The sequence below is a fragment of the Pinus tabuliformis genome, chromosome 4_2, assembly GCF_031772625.1.
Source record: "Pinus tabuliformis cultivar Carrire ecotype Pingquan chromosome 4_2, CPIR1, whole genome shotgun sequence".
Classification (NCBI taxonomy): Eukaryota; Viridiplantae; Streptophyta; class Pinopsida; order Pinales; family Pinaceae; genus Pinus; species Pinus tabuliformis.
Genome location: NC_142304.1, coordinates 1,074,264,676 through 1,074,283,218, shown reverse-complemented (window position 1 = coordinate 1,074,283,218; position 18,543 = coordinate 1,074,264,676). Strand labels below are relative to the sequence as shown.

Sequence of the window (18,543 nt, the reverse complement as noted above, 5' to 3'; positions counted from 1 at the left end):
GATGTAGAAGACCTTTCAAAGCTACCAAGAGCTTCAACATCTTTTTCAATACACGAAGGCTATCACAATTAACATGTCCAAATCTAGCATACCATAGAAGACTAGATGACAACGTGCCTACATCATGATGAGAGAGGTATGCAAAATTTTGTGTATGAGTCAATGTCTCTTTCAACTTCATCAATCTGTCATCCTCCACTCCAGCCATGGCCACCATGTTGTCAAATGCTTTCCTTATTTCTACTTTGCCATCAAATATATGAATAGAGTGGCCTTGCTGGTGAATGCGAACAAGGAACAATATATTTCTTTGCAGCTTTGGCAAGTAGAGCACATCATGCAGAGAAAAATCAGGAAATCCATGTAGTTTAAGCCTGATGGTGTCAATTCCCAAGGGCTTGAGACATGATTTGTCTACAAAATATATTGTTCCATCTACATTGTCATTGAAGTCTTCAGAGAAATCTCTTTGGAAGGTCATGTGGCATGTTGCACCTATATCAACCAGCCATGCATATCTCCAAGAAGCAAATAAAGTGTGAATAAGATCTTTAGCTGCATATTGCAATGGACAATAATATGAACAAATTTAGGTGCTTTACCTTTAGGTGGATCCCTCCCAGGGTATTCTGCATGTTGATGCATCATGTCCATATTTGTTGCAGGGAATGCAATGAAGCTTAGGCCGTCCTCCTTGATGGTGTTTATCTTTCTGAAATTCGTTTTTCCATGTCCTCCTTTGTTGCCATTGCCTTTAGGAGAATCATGTGACAATTCTTTGTATTTTGAGCAAGGTACACTGCTTTAGGGGACTGAGTTGCTCTCTTCTTCTTGCTGAAATCGTTCTCTCATTCGGTAAACTTGTCCACTAGAGAGTCAAAAGTAATGGACTTGTGTTGCTCACTAGCTTGTAGGGATTCAAGATAATGAGACTCTTTAGGGTAGAGGGCCTTGATGAGTACTGTGAGAGGAATGTCCATCTTAATTTCAGAGGCTAGAGCTAGGTGGTCATCGTCTTTCAACTCAAGGTTGAAGTGTTTGACTATCAATTGAACAATCTTCAATTCTGAGTGTGAGCCATTTATATCTTTCAATTTCTTCAATGCACCATAAGAATTTTTAATTGAAACTATATAATGACTAACCTCTTCACTTACAAAAGCAGCAATCATGCCACTAGCTTTATTGTCTTTGTTCTCCCAAATGGCTAGCTCTTTATCTGATGTGGGCTTGGTAGGTGCGTTGTTTTTATTTCCTTTATAGATGCCTTAAATCATTAAAAATGTATGTCTGATCTCTCTAGACCACTCTCGATAGTTCTCCTTGCTAGTGATTACAAGGCCGACAATAGAGATGAGAGAATGCATCTTTAACAAAGCTTTGAGTTGAGGCTAAGAACCAGATTAGCTAAAAACGCTGCAATTGTAATAATCTCTGTTTCTTCAAATGTTTAAGAGGAAAGCTTTCTCTCATTCCTGATAGTAAGAAAAGGAAACCTTAAAAGAGAACCATTTTATATAAAGGCCAATTTCTTTCCATGATGCATGATTGATTACGAAGCATCAATCGTCTTATTACATACCTGCAAAGATAGTTTCTCTGATGGATAGGAATCTTTCAAATAAAATATGAGCAGGGGAGAATCTTCATTTTCGAGTTATATCATAGGAGGCAGGTATCATTTTGGAATTTGTGTCGATGCCTAGTTATTTTATGTGCCTGCAGGCATCTCACACTTCCTATCGTTGCCTTGACATTGTACTATATTTGCTCATTTTATACCGGTCTGTAATAGATTTATGTTAACAGTAAAAGCTGTGGATATGTGCTTTCTATAGTGTGACACTAGTTTGAATTTACCACCATTCAGTTATGTAAAACTGGAAACAATATATAAAACAAATTCATGCCAAGGCTTGCTCCTTTTCACTAAATTGAAACATTACTGTGAATTAATTTGGCATGGGCCATAACAGTGAATCATTCTCAGAGCTAGGATTAGAGTCAGGGATAGGCCTCCCCCATGTCAAGTGACAAAATCTTATAGATCAACGTGCTCCTGTCAGATCTCAGAAAACATGGACAATATCTTCAAAGCTATCTTGCTCATGTTCTATGAGGAGTTTAACACTGAACTGATTGCGGTTCTTTCACCACAATATTCGACTTATTGGACCAGACGAAGGCTAAAGCCTCTTTGCTGATTATCATGACTAAATTCATGAGAAACTCGTCAGATCAAGAGGGATAGCATTCGCTTCCATAGACGAGCAAAATCAATTTGCCTAGAAAGAGCGGAGAATAATTGATGGATTTCCGTTGATGACACCTATGAATGAGGGACAAGCTTATTGGCAATATACAGATGCAGGGATGAATAGGAGCATTAGGGTTCATACCAGGAAGGGAGGACAGTGAAACATATGTGGGACCTAGAGCTCTGCGTGGAGAATGGCAGAGACTTGACTCAGTTTGCAATGGCTGAAGAGGCAAATGAAACATCTTGGCGCAGGTCTGCGACTTGACAAATGGGGATGGTAGGGAATCAACAGTGAAAGGAGTTATAAAGAGTGGACATAATGCCTAAATTTGGTTCTCATACCATGTCAGGCTAGGTAAAGTAACTCCCAAACTTAATCATTTTCCATCAATGTGGATTGCTGTGTATAACATTGGAAACGACCTTTGGTTTCATCTTCCAAGGTCGGGGTGACTCTTTCTATCCTCCCACAAGGAGTGACTTCATATTTCAGCTATTTATAATTTATTTACACACAACCCTAAAGGATTATATGTCAAACAATTTCCCATGTCCTCTTTCCACATACCTGGGATAATCTGCTCACCCGTTCTTCATTTGTTCTGTCCAAGGTCCTATTTCACATTGTAGCCTATGTGAACTAGTTCTGATTTGTGACAATACCTGCTTCTCCATGGAATGTTTAATTTCAGGCATTTTTGAGCTCTTTGGTAGGTTGTGTATTTAACATTGCTACTCTCTCTTGATTTTTCTTTTCCATTCATCGTTCATGTGGCATGCTTGTAATTAAATTTTCAGCTGCTACTTATACTTAGGTTAAATTTCTTCCATTATATTCCAACTGTACAATCACTTTTTAGATTGAAATTCACATGTGATTTTTCCTCTTTAAAGGCCTCCTGCCTGATCCTGCTGGGTATCTTCTTAATGCCCAATCCTACCACTCTTTGTCAGTATAATATTGTCTTTAGTGCCTTAAATTCTATAGGGTATAATCTTGATTCTTCTAGGAATGTCTCATATTCAGTAGATGCCTTTATTCTGAGGAACACTTGTATCATACGTTTCAGAGCTGTTTCTGTTTTATTCCATCTGTTTATAGTTATGCTCGACCCTTATATCTCACATTTTTATCGCAATAGTGATGTTGTGAATGTTTGGAAGAGGAAGCATATTAAGCTCCAGTGCAAAATCTCCACTGTGCTGAATTGGTTTTGAAGTAAGAAAGTCACCTTCCTCCTGCCTTGTAATCTCTTCCTTGTACATGCTTCCCAATTTAATTCTTCACTGAACTCAAGCCTTAGCTATATTGTAGTTCTGAGTGAAAAAGGTTCTCTGTAAGAAGACTTTCGGCCTGCGACAGAAACCAGAGGAGCTGGTGCTTCAATCTCTACCTGGTTTATTGTTGATAAATTTGAATCCATTTTGTTGTACACCTAAAGGCCTTGCCTTCCACCTACAACAAATGGTCTATGCTCTTCTCTCTGTGACCTAAAACTCAATGATTCTCTATCCGTTAGTTTGACATAGTTGCATCTTTTCTTGTTGTAGCGGACCTGTATCGTGCCCTGAGAATCACTAAGGCCTTTGACCACAGGTCTGAATTTGACCTCAGGCCGAAATTCAGACTGTTTACCAGCGTTGACTTTTGGTAATTTTCAAAGGTTTGACCAGCCATTACTAGCTGGTATTTGACCAGGTTTGAGTGGTTTCCTTGATCTGATTTTTGGCATGGATCCCTATAATATTTTGGAATATTGTAATTATTGCTAAAGAACAAATTTCTCCTTGGAAGAAAAGTTTGCTGGGTTTTTCCCAGGGTAAATTTGTTGTCTCTTAGTGCTTGGCTGTCTCTTTATGATCCTATATTTACTATTGCATTATTGTTGAAATTTTCAATGTATAATTGCTTAATGATATAAGATAATTTGATTGGAAATCATTGGAAAGTAATTATCAGATTAGAAGATCAATTCTACTATACTTTATTGTAGAAAATTCAACAAGTATAAGTACACCTTTTGGAAAAGTATAAGTACAAGGGTGAGTGATTCATTCATGTGGTCAGTGAGAGAGAATTTCACAAGAGGAGAAGGATGAGTAGGCCTGAGACCCTTGGAAGGTTGAGAGGGTTTGTGGAAGGTGGTCAACATGAGAGCAACTTGTGGATGAGAAGGCTGAGTAGGTCTTAGATCTTTGAGGGCTGAGAGGGACTGTGGAAGGTGGATGGCAAGAGAGCATCTTTTGGAGTTGAGTTGGGCTAAGTTGGGCCTGTGGAGGGTGAAAGGCTCTAGTTGATTGAAGAAGATTGAGGAGCAATTGTTGGAGGAGATTTTGAAAGAAATTCAAGGGATGCTAAGCAGGAAGAGGGGGACTGAGCTTAGGGCCTAGTTTGTGGTGGTGGCCAGGTTATTTCCTTGGGCCGATTGGACAAGTACACAAGCCATATGATTGCCAGAGAGGTTGTGAGCAATGAGAGAGGGCAGAGAGCACTCCAACGAGGCTAAATTTGTTTTGGGGCCAATTCCAGTTCAAAATTTGAGTTTTTGGGGAGCCATAATTTCTATGGGGCTGAGTTACAAGTTCCCCTTAAGCCGTTAATTTTATGTGGGTCAAAACAAGGTTTTTCATGTGTAAGTTTTCCCTTGTGATTTGACATTTTATTGAGTATTGTAAAGGGTCATTTGCCTTGGTATGGGAGCCCTAGATTCTTGTTGAAGGACTAACAAGAATTGTGTTTTGGGGCTGAAATTTTTTGTTTACTATGCATGACCTAATTCTCGGTTTATGACTAAATTTATGAAAACCACATGGATATTCTTTTGTCCACATACATCTTAGTAACTTGTTGCAGTGCCTTGGAAATATCAACAATATTAGGGTTTCTAGCATTGCGGCCAAGGGGTTTAACCCACAGAGTGGAACTTTCGGCAATAAACAAGTGTGCTAGGGTTTTTGGGAAAATTCGACTAGCAAGATGTTGTATTAGGGTTTGAGGCTAGAGCGCAATTTGGAGGGATCAACAAATCTTTGCTTATGGAAGGAGAGAATTACTGCGATGCTTGAGGAGCAGGGTGAAGAAATTTGTGGAGAACCCGCCAGCTACACCATATGACCCCCAAAAACTGGCTTAGCACAATAAGAATGATGCTAGAGCGAGAAGGCTCATTCTTGAGGGAACCAAAGTCCACATAGTCCCATATCTTTCTCGTAAGAAGATTGCTAAGGAAATGTGGACAACGATCATAAACCTTTACCAGGGCACAAGCGAAGCCAAAAAACTCATGTTCAAGGAAAAGCTGAGAAACATTCGAACGGGCAAGTCTGAGCCCATAGTTTCCTATCTCACCAGATTCGCTCAGGTGAAGCACGAGTTGGTGAGTGTGGGGGAGAGTACCAGAAGCAAATTTAGTGAGCGTTGCACTGTTAGGGCTTCAAAAGTCATGGGATAACTTCCAGGATGCAGTGAGTGGTAGAGCGAAGCTTCCAGACTGGGAGCGACTGTGTTTAGGAGGAGATTTGGAGGTAGGCCAGATTTGGAGCTCATGTGAAGCATGAGATAGAGGAGAACTTTTCCCTAGCTGACAAAGGGGGCAAGGCCAAATGCAAGAAGAGTGCAAGAAGGTCCGAGTCCAACTCCAAAGGAAAGAAAGAGAAGAAGGATCTGTCCAAGATAAAGTGCTTCTAGTGCCATCACTTTGGACACTACGCCACCAAGTGTCCACAGAGGAAGAAGGGGTCCAAGAAGGACCAAGTGGCAGTCTTGGCAGAAGTGGACGATTTCAATTCCAAGTTTGACAGGGAGTTCCTCCTCATAGCTTGCATGGGTAGCTTTGTAGCGAGTTGTTGAAAATTAGCAGCTCGGAGATGAATTTCCTTAAATAAAATCTCATTTTTGGCAATTTTGGTGTGAGTTTCTAAAAGTAGAAAGTCATGTCTAGCATCTCAAGTATGACTTTCCAAAAATAGTAATTCACCTTGCATCAATTGATTGGTAATAATGTATAGTTGAAGGAAAATAGCTTAACTTATCATTAATCAATCTATAGTTCAATCTCGACTTAATCATCAATATTATTAATATTAATATTAGTATTATCCTTTATGATACTATGCTATTATTATTAAAAGGAATTACAAGTCACCTTACCTTCATCACCTCTATCACTTCGCACCTCTCTCCTTGATGACTCACTTGGCACTATGTAACTCTCTTTCTCTCTTAATGATACGTTACACTCTCTCTTACACACATTAAAATACATAGCATATTACTCTTACACTCATTAAAGGCATGTCATAAAAGATTCCTCTTACGCTCTTTTTAATGCATATGTTACACTCTCCTTAACTAAGGCATGCGTACCATTCCTTAATGGCATAAGTTACTAAGGCATGCATTCCTCTCCTTAATGGCATGAGTTGCACTCCCCTAAATGGCATATGTTACTCTTCCTCAAGGCATGCATAATTCTCCTCCTTTATGACAATAATTCGTTGCTCCTCCTGTATATGTGTCTCATGTCTTCTCCCCTAACCACTACTAGGGTATTGCGAAAGAAGAATTCAAACTTGTGAGAGAGAGTTGGAGAGACTTGAAGAAGATTGTGCGTAAGAGATTTAGAGAGTAAGAGCAAAACTTGGTGAACCAAGGTTGATGCAGTGCTTTAGTGTTGATTCAGAAGTAGGGAAAGTTGCTTTAGTGTTTGCATCTATCGCTGCTACCAATGATCATCATGCTACAACTTGTTTAGATTTGGGTGAACTTACTCATTCTCTTGATCTCTTAGTGTACTTTGTATCTCTGCTGAAAAATTGATATCTAATAGAAGAAGAATCTGGTTGAGTTTTCCCCTTGTGGGTTTTTCCCCAATCATTGGACCTAAATTCTCTGTGTCTCATTTTGTTCCTGGCTATCTTCTATTGTGCATTTGGTGTATGTTCTATCTACAATTGCTTAACTAATATTGCAACAAAAATAAGTTTTTGGAATAAGTAGTTTTCTTAGTATAGAGCATCATAATTTCAACACCAGCAGCGTATGGTACATTGACAGTGGAGCATCCAGCCATATGACTGGGAATAAGGAATATTTTAGCTAGTTGACAAAAAGGGACATGCAGTTTCACATTCAACTAGGATATATTGGCAAAACTTGACCAAGGGAGTGGGTACTGTCAGATTTGAGAGGGAATTTGGGAACCCTCTTCATCTCAAAGATGTCCCCTATGTTGTAGGGCTTAAAAAGAACCTTGTTTTTGTTTCAACCTTAGAGTACAAGGGTTATGAGTTCATTTTTAGTAGAGGGAAGGCCTACCTCAAGCCTGTAAACTCTAGAGCTATGATACAGATTAATGTGAGGGTGAAGAGCCTTTATAGGCTACAATTTAAGACAATCGTGGCCTTGAGTAGCAGTAAGGAGGGCCATGAGTAGGGCCGAGACCTTGGGGAGCTATGGCATAGGTGCATGGGCCATTTACACCATGGAACGCTGAAAAATCCTTAAGGAGATAGGGTTCCACAATGCAACACATACCAACATGACATGTGCAAGGGCTGCACAATTGGCAAGTATGCCAAGGCATCCTTCTTCTTCAGTGAAAACTAAGCCAAGAGCATCTTGGACTTGGTTCATTCGGACGTATGTGGTCCATTCTCTTTTCCATCCCTCATGGGATATAGGTATTATTTCACCTTCATTGATGACAATTCGAGGAAGACATGGATCTTCTTCATGAAGAAGAAAGACAAGGTGTTCTCGAAGCTCCAAGAGTTCAAAGCATTGGTGGAGAACTAGATAGGAAAGAAGGTCAAAGCGTTGAGATCAGATAATAGAGATTGCATCTCCAATGCCTTAAAGGATTTCTGTGCCAAGGAGGGCATCAAGAGAGAGCTCACCACACCATATAACCCTTAGCAGAATGGGGTGGGGAAGTGCAAAACAAGAGCATTATTGGAGCGGCCATAGCCATATTGCATGATTAGGGACCGCCTTTATTCCCTTGGGCAAAGGCATGCAACACTGCAGTTTATTTGCAAAATAAGAGTCCACATAAGGTGCTTGGATGAGTTACACTAGAGGAGGCTTTCACTAGCAAGAAACTATCTCACACTCCAGTATCTTTGGTAGTGTTGTATGTGCCCTTAGAGAGCTGGAGCCTACAATAGAAAACAAGGATTTTCATGGGCTACAATGAGACATCCAAGGCTTACATGGTGTATGTACTAGCACAAAGGAAGACAATTATCAGGTGTGATGTCAAGTTTGAGGAGGAAAGGGCTCTTATGAAGTCCTTAAAGCGTGAGTAGATTTCAACACAGGTGGAGGAGCTGTTAGCTCCTATAAGCAAAAGGCTCACCCAGCTTCTCAGGACATATCACAATTAGTTGTTGAGTAGCAACGATTAGATGGGGAAGTTGCATATGAAGAGAGAGAAAAGAGCGAGTAGTGCTCACTCTAACAGTAACACCGAGCACAACCTGGAGAAATTCAAGATGGGTTGATCAGTTGATTCAGGAGGCTTAGGACAAGGTAGGGCACCCAACTCTACATTCAGGCAGAGCAAACAATCTCAGAGATATTCATGCTTTATGGCTTTATGACTTAGGCAATAGACATAGAACCTTCTAGCTACCAAGGGGCAGTCTCTCAGCAGGTTTGGCGTGGTGCAATGGTGGAAGTGTACTCTTCCATCATGTAGAACAATGTTTGTGAGATCATGCCTAGACCAAAGGGCAAATCTGTGATTGGGTCCAGGTGGGTCTACAAGATTGAGCAGGCAGTTGACAAGAGCATGGAGAAGTACAAGGCTAGATTTGTAGCCAAAGGATTCCCTCAGGTGGATGGCATTGATTATGATGAAAATTTATGCACCTGTGGCCCGTTACTCATCCATCAAGACCATTATAGCATTTGCATCTCAGATGGGGTGGAAGATCCACTAGATGGATGTGATGATTGCCTTCGTCAATCGAGTTGTTGGGGAAGAGATTTACATAGAGTAGCCAGAGGGGTTTGAGGCACACAATAGGGAGACGCATGTGTGCGGGCTCAAGAAAGCTCTTTATGGGCTCAAGTAGGCCCCGTGAGTGTGGTATTCACGTATTGACAACGATCTTCTGGGACTGGGCTTTACTAAGAGTGAAGCTGATCCTAACTTGTACTGCATTACGGTTGGGGGGCAGCCTCTCATTCTTGTGTTGTATGTAGATGACCTCATACTTGGGGACAAGAAGGTCATCAGTGATTGTAAGAAGGATCTTGCAGTAGAGTTTGACATGAAGGATATAGGGCTTATGCACTATTTCCTTGGGTTGGAGGTTCAGTAGGGAGATGGACAAATTTTCTTGGGACATGGCAAATATGCGTTGGATTCTCAAGAGGTTTCACACGCAATATTGCAGGCCAATGGCCATGCCTCTAGTGACAAACTGGAGGAAGATAGATGCTAGCAGAGCAGAGCGAGTGGATGCCACTCTACAGGCAGTTTATCGGGTCGTTGATATATCTGGTGAACACACGACCTAACATTTGTGATGTAGTAAACCAGTTAAGTCAGTTCATGGTAGAACCTACTAGAGTACACTGGGTTGCTGCTAAACATATTGTTAGATACCTTAGGGGCACAGTGGATCATGGGTTAATGTACAGACAGGTTGATGGAGTGTAGCTGGAAGGCTTAACAAAAGTAGATTGTGAAGGAGGTTTCACAGATAGGAAGAGTACTTTCGGTTGTGCCTTTAGTGTTGGGTCAACAACCGTTTCTTGGTTCAATAGGAAGAGATCAGTGGCACCGAGCACAGCAGAGTCTAAATACATGTCTGCCAGCTTGGCAGCTTGTGAGGCCATCTGATTGAGGAAGCTACTTGTTGGGATTTTCAGTCAGAGGTTGGAGCCTACAGTCATTCATTGTGATAATCAGAGATGCATCAAGCTCTCTGATAATCCAATATTTCATGACTCATCCAAGAACATCAAGATAAGGTATCATCATATCGGGGACTGTGTTGAGAGGGCCAAAATCAGACTTCAATACATTCCTATAGCAGAGAAAACAACATACATATTGACTAAGGCTTTGCCTAGAGGGAGCTTTGTCTATTTCAGAGACAAACTGTGTGTTGTTCAGAATACCTTCATCTCTAAGAGGGAGTGTTAAATGAAATTAGAGGAGGAAGGGTTCTGCCATATTTAGTTGGTGCACTAAAATTTGGCAGAGGGACCCCAAGTGGGGCTAAGGTGCAGATTTAATCTCCACCATTCATGGAAAATGGTGGGCCCAGATCGACTTCAAGGAGGGAAAAGTGTGCAGACTGAACTCATTATGCACAAGAGACTTGGTGGCAGAGGCAGCAAGAAGAGAACACGTCAGGCTATGGTTTCAGCGAATTAGAGGCTTTAGATCAATGTAGATACATGCAGAAAGAGAGGCTGTTACAGCATCAGATCTTTTCCAGCCAGTGCAGACTTCAGTCGGGCCGTATTTAGTGCGTAACGGAGGCCATGTTCAGGCTGTATGAAGCTATACATTTTACTAAATTTATGAAAAGTACATGGATATTCTTCCGTCCACATACATCTTAGTAACCTGTTGCAGTGTGTTGGAAATATTAGCAATACTGGGGGGCGGGGTGAATCAATATTGGATACCCATAGAACTTTTTACTTCATTAGCAATCATTAAACTAGTATGCAAGAAATCATCAACAAGAGTGCATCAAATATACATGGAAACTCAATGATGAGAATATATTGATAAAACCATAATTAATTACATATACAAGTGAAGATAACAATCTGCAAAATTTATGAGCACCAACTCAAAAGAGGCTACAACCCCCTGGAATTTTGTCTGCTGCAACTGACAAGGAGCACCAACTTCCTTGGGTTTTCATGCACCAACGGGAAGGAGGCTACAACTCCCTGAGGCCCAAGCTCCAACTTGTGTATGGTCTGCTTTGAACGTTCATCAAGTCATCTTCAGATCTGCCTTCAAAACTGCTCCAAAATTGGACCTCAACTCCTTTAATCAAATCTGACCTCTTCTTTTGTATAAATCTGCTTCAGATTAGCCTTCTTCATGTCATCTATCTTTTTTTCATACTCAGGTACTAGCATAATATAGCTATCGCTTTAGTTCCTTGATCACTTGTTTCTCAGCAGTGTTCCTTAGCGAGCTCACAGCTCTTTAACTCGGGCCTTTTCAACCTCAGATCATCTTCTTCAATTCGGCCCCTGTGGTCTGAAACATCAGTGACTTGGGCCTGCAACAAGAGGCTAAATTTGGTCCTGAAGCAAGACAGGTTTTAGAGCTAAGTTGCACTGAAACGGATACAGATCGCTATGATACGGGAATGGATACGGTCGTTATGATATGATGACAATGTTTATGCTGAATTGATGATGATGATTTGTTTATGTTGAATACATGATGATGATTATGTATTTTAATTTTTAGATATGGAGTCAAGATTCTAAAAGATGAATGGTAATATGAAATGAAATGCAGTTAGAAGGTTGAATTCCCCTAGACAACCATCCCATATTGAGCAGTCTCTGACTAGAGTCTGCGGCCCTACCACCTCTTCATCATTATTGGTCTTATTAATGCTTCTCCCCGTTTTCTCCCTTCTTTGTCTCACTTCTTTTAAATGTTTATTTTAACGTACTCTGGGCGTTGCTCATTGCCTTCACACTAACAAATGCAACTACAATGTTTTGAACCATGCTTCATGCATTCTTGTCCATCAAAATTTTCAAGGAAAACTGTTATTATTGTTTGCACTTTGTCAGAATTTGAATTGCAAAAACAAAAATGTACCTCCTGATCTGGACACTGGCTCTGGGGTGCAAGTCCTTAGGTTGATGTGATAGCATCCTCCCTGTTCTCTTATTAAATTTGCTAATGGTTTTGGTGTGATGCCTTTTGGCTTGTGAATAGAGGCTTGCAGTGATAATTTTTGTGAGAAATTATTTGCTTTAGTATGCAAAAGATAATGCAATTTGAGTCCTGTGTGTGTTTGCTTGACATGCATCTCTAGAAGATTCTAATAATATTGAACTTTTTATCTTGTAGCTATATGAAGAATCTCTTGCACGTTTTCAAGGAGGGTCGCCATACATATACCCATTGTATGGGTTGGGTGAACTACCTCAGGTTTGATTTAACTTTATATTGTCAAATAAAACTTGTGTGGTGGTGTTCTGTGCATTTAAATGGATATAATTACTCATACAATGTTATTTATGGATTTTAACAGGGATTTGCACGTCTTAGTGCTGTCTATGGAGGAACATACATGCTGAACAAACCGGAGTGCAAGGTATATGAATCTTGCATAGTTACATTGTTGTTTTCTGACAAGCCATTCTGTTTGAATATTTATCACCTGGTATCTGACATCGTGAGTTTTCCATGTGACTGGGCTGTGAAAATATTTTAAACAGTTCGAACTTTTCTTCTGAAAGTTTTTGAGGCATCTGGTATAAATGTTTTTAGATTCTACAATTAGAGGTTTCAAACCTATGTTACATGATGTATGTGGTGTTCTACAAACGAATGCAGGTTGAGTTTGATGAAGAAGGTAAGGTGTGTGGTGTGACATCCGAAGGGGAGACAGCCAGATGCAAAAAAGTAGTTTGTGATCCATCATATTTACCTAACAAGGTAATATAGGTACACGTGACTTTCAGGCAAAAATGCATTTGGCTATGATGGAATTCTTGTAATCTGAAATTGACCTCTGAAACAGGTCAAGAAAATTGGAAAGGTTGCTCGTGCAATTTGTGTAATGAGCCACCCCATCATAAACACAAATGACTCCCAATCAGTACAGATAATTCTGCCTCAGAAGCAACTTGGACGCAACTCTGACATGTATGTCTTCAGTTACGATAGCTTAGATAACAGAAATTGACAGTAGTGTATACTTTATCAGGCATTTTTATCTCATTGGGTTTAGTCTCCTAATCATTGCATTGGCAACCTTGTTGGGAGTTCAAATATAATATTTTATTAGCAAATTCCCTGAATGGGAAATATGTGGTCATGTATTAATGTGAGTCAGATATTGCAAATGCCAGCATTTTATTATTATATAAATAAGTGATGTTGTGTCTCCAATGCAGGTATGTATTTTGTTGTTCTTATTCACATAATGTTGCTCCCAAAGGGAAGTACATTGCTTTTGTTTCAGCTGAGGCAGAAACAGGTCAACCAGAGGTAGAATTGCAACCGGGAATAGCTCTTCTTGGACCTGTTGATGAGATTTTCTTTGATACATATGATAGATTTGCTCCTGTTAATGAGCCTTCTCTTGACAATTGCTTCATATCCACTGTAAGAGGCTCTCTATCTTTCTGACGATGAATGCATTTACATAGATTGCATTTGCTAATGTTTTGGGCATAGAAGTTTAATTGATACTAAGTGTGTTTGCTTCAGAGCTATGATTCGACAACACATTTTGAGACAACTGTGCAGGATGTTCTTGCCATGTACACCAACATAACTGGAAAGGTATGGAAGCATTTGCTTACATATTGGTCGGCCCATTTTAAAGATTTGTGTTTGCCCTAGCCACAGCTATTTCTTTCTTCATGTTTACTCTCACTAATCCTTACTGTTGGTTGTTTCTGGCAGGTTTTGGACCTAAGTGTTGACCTAAGTGCTGCAAGTGCGGCTGAAGAATAATGGGCTGTAGCATATCAACCTTCAGTTGGGTTACACATTCCTCTAAGGCTGTACTTGTTTTGATATGATCTACGGTGTTTTGGAGAAGTTTTAGTGTTTGTATGTATTTGGGAATCACGCCTTTACCTGGTGTTTTAATATCTGGAATGTTCAGGTCCAGACATAGAACACTGTTTTTTCAGCTGTTCATTCAAATGACTGGCTTTTATATCATTGATATGTATGAATTTGTCTGCAATAATTGTTCAGTGTTCAGTTTGATAGGAAAACAAGACGTAGAGGTTCTGACTGTGGGTGGTGGCAATCATGTAATATTTTCATCCATGCTTGAAACTCTGCTATGATTTATGGTGCGGGATATTAGTTTTTAATCATAAAAATCACTAATATTCAGATGGTAATTTGTATTTGAAGTGAACCAGGTGGTTCACGTACGAGAACATCATGGATACTTAAAAGTAATCCCATATATCCATATTAAATAATAGTTATTCATTAGATATCATTTTTGGGATTCAACTGCGTTAAGTAAGTCATTCAAAGTATGACCATTTCCATGAGAGGTAGTCGTAAAGTGACTAATATCTCATGATTTTTGAATAGTTCACTTAGCACTCATTGCATCGGGTAATATATATGAGATTGATGGATAGAGTACAATGAACATTTATAAAAATAGTAGTTGAAAATTTATGAGTACTGTTAAGTGCAAAATAATGGGTGATTATATGAATATATATGAGGTTGATGGATAGAGTACAATGAACATTTATAAAAATAGTAGTTGAAAATTTATGACTACTGTTAAGTGCAAAATAATGGGTGATAAGTCAAGTCCTTGTAGAAAATTTATGAGTATTGTTAATTACGAAATAATAAATTTAGAATATTGATCTTATATGACTACTTATTACAACACAAATGATTATAAATTGTTAGGTAGTGATAATATATTTTAGGTGAGGGGTGTCAGGTGCATGGCGAAATCCCCTGACATGAGGAATTATCTTACAGTTGGGGTGTTGGAATATGTACTAATAACCAGGTAGGTAGAGAACTATGCACTTACGCAATGATCCAGTTTTGTGTTAGATTGTCATATAACTTCTATCATTGTGGTAGGAGACTCTACGGTCTTTATTCATTCAAATGCAAATGCACAAAACTTCTTGACCTACCAATCACAAAATACCATTGTTTTTTATCACGGTCTTGCAAGAGGGTTCCAATAAACAGAATAACATTGATTTTGATCACGGTCTCGCAAGATATATTTATGTATAGATTTTATATTTTATATTTTAGGTTCTAGGAGAGCATAACTCAGAGATTGATACATTGCAAATGAGTTCACAAGGTTAAAACTGCAGCTACTGAGCATTAATGGCGCTATCTTATGAAATCATACCTTAGGAACTTAGTTCATCAACTATCGAGTACCACCACACGTGCTTACGAGGCAACTCTATTTTCCAAGATGATTGATAAACACGATGAGATTCGTATTCTCCGATCACTTGTCAAGTCTGCTGTGGATTTCTGGTAATGAGTTTGTTGTGGTTTTAAATTCTAGTAGAGGCGGGATAACGGTGATGTTTTTTGGGGAGTTTTGGAGGGATTGTCGAATGCTTGCCCTCCTTGCTATGAATCGTTGGGATCATTCTGCAACACCTTCGAGGAAAGGCATTTTAGTCAGGTTGTTTTCCTCTCTCTAGCAACTAGAACTTTGTTATATGAGTCAATTTCTGGTTCTCTTGATTTTTGACATGTGGATTGGGCATCGTGGGCTCTGATCTTGTCACCCTATGGTTTTTTCTATTTTTCTTTGATGACATTTTCGGTTTGTCGTGATAGTTGGTATTTGTTCGCCTTTACTCAGAACTTGTTTGATTTTACTGTCGAAACCATGGACTTCTGACAGTAGCGAGAAATGAAAAGTATTTTGTAACACGAGGAAATGATAAAAGGAAATAGCTAAACTGTTTGCACTATTTCAGTTAAGGTACAAGATATTGAATGGTAAGTAGTCCCCTAGGGTGCTTTCATTAAGAGGATTTTGGCGCAATTAAAATAGCAAGTTGTTTATCTTGAGACAAAATACGCTTTAATAAGAAACCCGCTTCTCTAGTTGAGCAAGAATGTTAATCCAGGGGACTCAAATCATTTGGTGTCAGACAATTCTGGGTAAGGAGAAGTTAGAGAGGAACAGATGGTCCAATGAATTTCTGAAGCCGTGATGATAGGTGAGCAATAGTTAGTGCCAATGGACCAGGATCAGATGAAACAACCAGCTATGATATCTTTTAAAGTCTTTGTTCTTTATAGTTATCTAGATATTAGGATGTTTTTACAAAATCTACAGAAATAGATATTGGGGAATTTTTGTTGGCAGATCTTCATTAAGCTAAATGCTTTGCTATGGATCTACCATGTCTATCTAATTTTGGAGGACTTAAAGTTGGATGTACTAATGTTGTTTTGTTTGCTACAACTTTTTATTAATGCGACTTCTCTAGTTTCAGTGTGTGTATATATATATATATATATATATTTCCCCATGGGTGAGGAGAAACTTTTAATAGAATGAACAATTTTTTAATGGTCATCAATTAGTTAAGGTTGAGGACATGAGGTGATATGATCTTCAAAGTTTTAAAAAATATTTGAGGACATGAGGTGATATGATCTTCAAAGTTTTAAAAAATATTAGCAAACTGAAAGAGGATCAATTTTCCCAAGATGGTTTTTTTAGAAATCTTTGATGATAAGATTTTGAATTCGATCTACTTGGTTGTTGACTTCGAGGTGCATAGACCTTTGGATGCTTTGATATGTAAGTACACCATCGACTCTAATTAGGTATCTTGGGATATTTGGTATGTTGATACTTGTGTACTATGAACTCTGTGATTTGGGTGTCGATATGGTACCCTAATAAGATGGTCCTTGGTCCTTCTTGGTCAATGGTATGCTAACCATAACTAGGTTTGTAGATGTTTTATCATTAAATTGTTTCTTGAATTCAACTTTTGGAAGTTCTTCCACTAAGAAGACTTCATTAATTACAACATGAGGTTTTTCCATGTTGATTTAATGGTAGTACCCTTATTCACAGTTTGGGTTTTGTGTCATGTCTTCTTCCCATTCTTCAACTTCCTCAAAACAGAAAGTTCATTAATTACAACATGAGGTTTTTCCATGTTGATTTAATGGTAGTACCCTTATTCACAGTTTGGGTTTTGTGTCATGTCTTCTTCCCATTCTTCAACTTCCTCAAAACAGAAAGTTCATTGTTTTTGGATGATTGTTTTTTAACTAATATTTTCAGTCTATATTGTGAGTGTTTTTTTATATTGTTATTTATTGTTGACGTGGTTTCAGTCTATATTGTGAGTGTTTTTTTATACTGTTATTTATTGTTGATGTGTCATGTTTTCTTCCCGTTCAACTTCATTTCTAAAAGTGTTTTATTATGAATTCTCAAAACAGAAATTTAATTGTTTTTGGATGATTGTTTTTTAACTAATATTTTCAGTCTATATTGTGAGCATTTTTTTATATTGTTATTTGTTGTTGAAGCTCTTTTATTTGCTGTTGAAATTTGTGAACTTGACACTCTCATTTCCTTGGTGTGCACAATTTATTTGTCTTTGCTGATAAAGATTTTGATCAAATCTCCAATTTTCTCTTTTAAAATCATTATAACTTTGTTGGTATGATTCCTTGTCATATTGGGGTTGCAACATTTTGCATGTCTATATGTACTTATTTTTGATATGCCCATATGTCTACATGACTCCACTATGAAATCTTGTAATATTATTTCTTTTTCTCAGAAGAGATTAGCAAATATTTATGTCTTAAATTTAGAAGGAGATGTCCCCAATGTTTCCATCCATATTAGAACTTAGAAAAATGTAACATTATTAAACGAGATATTTGCAACATTGAATTAGGTATAATTTTATAAGCATCAATCATAATTGCAAGTATTTCATTTCAAAATTGCTTGTTGCCACTAGTGCCTTTACTTACGAACATATCCTTTTTTGAATAGTCCCTTTGAGTTTTAATATTCCGAAGCTTAATGTTGAAACTCTTGTATTAGAAAATCTTCATTTTCTTTATAATGAAACATATTAGAAAATCATTTTTTTTTCCACACAATTAGTCTTAAATAGTCCCTTCCAATTTTGTTTTGTTTTTCTTTCTTTCTTTTACATGTATTTTTTAAAATTTTATTTCTTCTTTGTGTTTTTGCCTATGTTAGGATTTGTTTTTTTATTATATCATTGAAAAAGAAAGTATATATTATAAGTTCTCAATTGGTTGATCACTTGACCAACCACAAAAAATATGTTGACTATCCAAGCTAACTGATCTAATTTTTTAATACACATATTAACAATAATTTCATAAATCTCTAAATAACTACTATAATACCTATTCTTGTAGAGTTTGATAGGCTCTTAAATAAAAAACAAAAACAAAAACAAAATATCTATTGATTAGTTTGAGACTTGAAAGCTATGACCATGATTTGCTTGTTTATATGCAACACTGATTGGGAAGGGCCCAGGATCTTAAGGA

At 38.2% G+C, this 18,543-nt stretch overlaps 1 protein-coding gene across 1 annotated transcript in view; it reads left to right on the top strand.

The window, feature by feature from the left end:
• The window catches only part of LOC149173365 (guanosine nucleotide diphosphate dissociation inhibitor 1-like), a 61,675-nt gene extending 47,221 nt beyond the window's left edge, over positions 1-14,454 (top strand). Inside the window, exons 7-13 of the mRNA XM_089424576.1 lie at positions 12,337-12,417; positions 12,521-12,583; positions 12,826-12,927; positions 13,013-13,137; positions 13,389-13,599; positions 13,705-13,779; positions 13,903-14,454. Of these exons, the coding sequence (XP_089280702.1) occupies positions 12,337-12,417; positions 12,521-12,583; positions 12,826-12,927; positions 13,013-13,137; positions 13,389-13,599; positions 13,705-13,779; positions 13,903-13,953 (708 nt within the window). The 3' untranslated portion in view covers positions 13,954-14,454. The remainder of the gene's footprint in view (positions 1-12,336; positions 12,418-12,520; positions 12,584-12,825; positions 12,928-13,012; positions 13,138-13,388; positions 13,600-13,704; positions 13,780-13,902) is intronic.
• Positions 14,455-18,543: the final 4,089 nt, after the last annotated feature.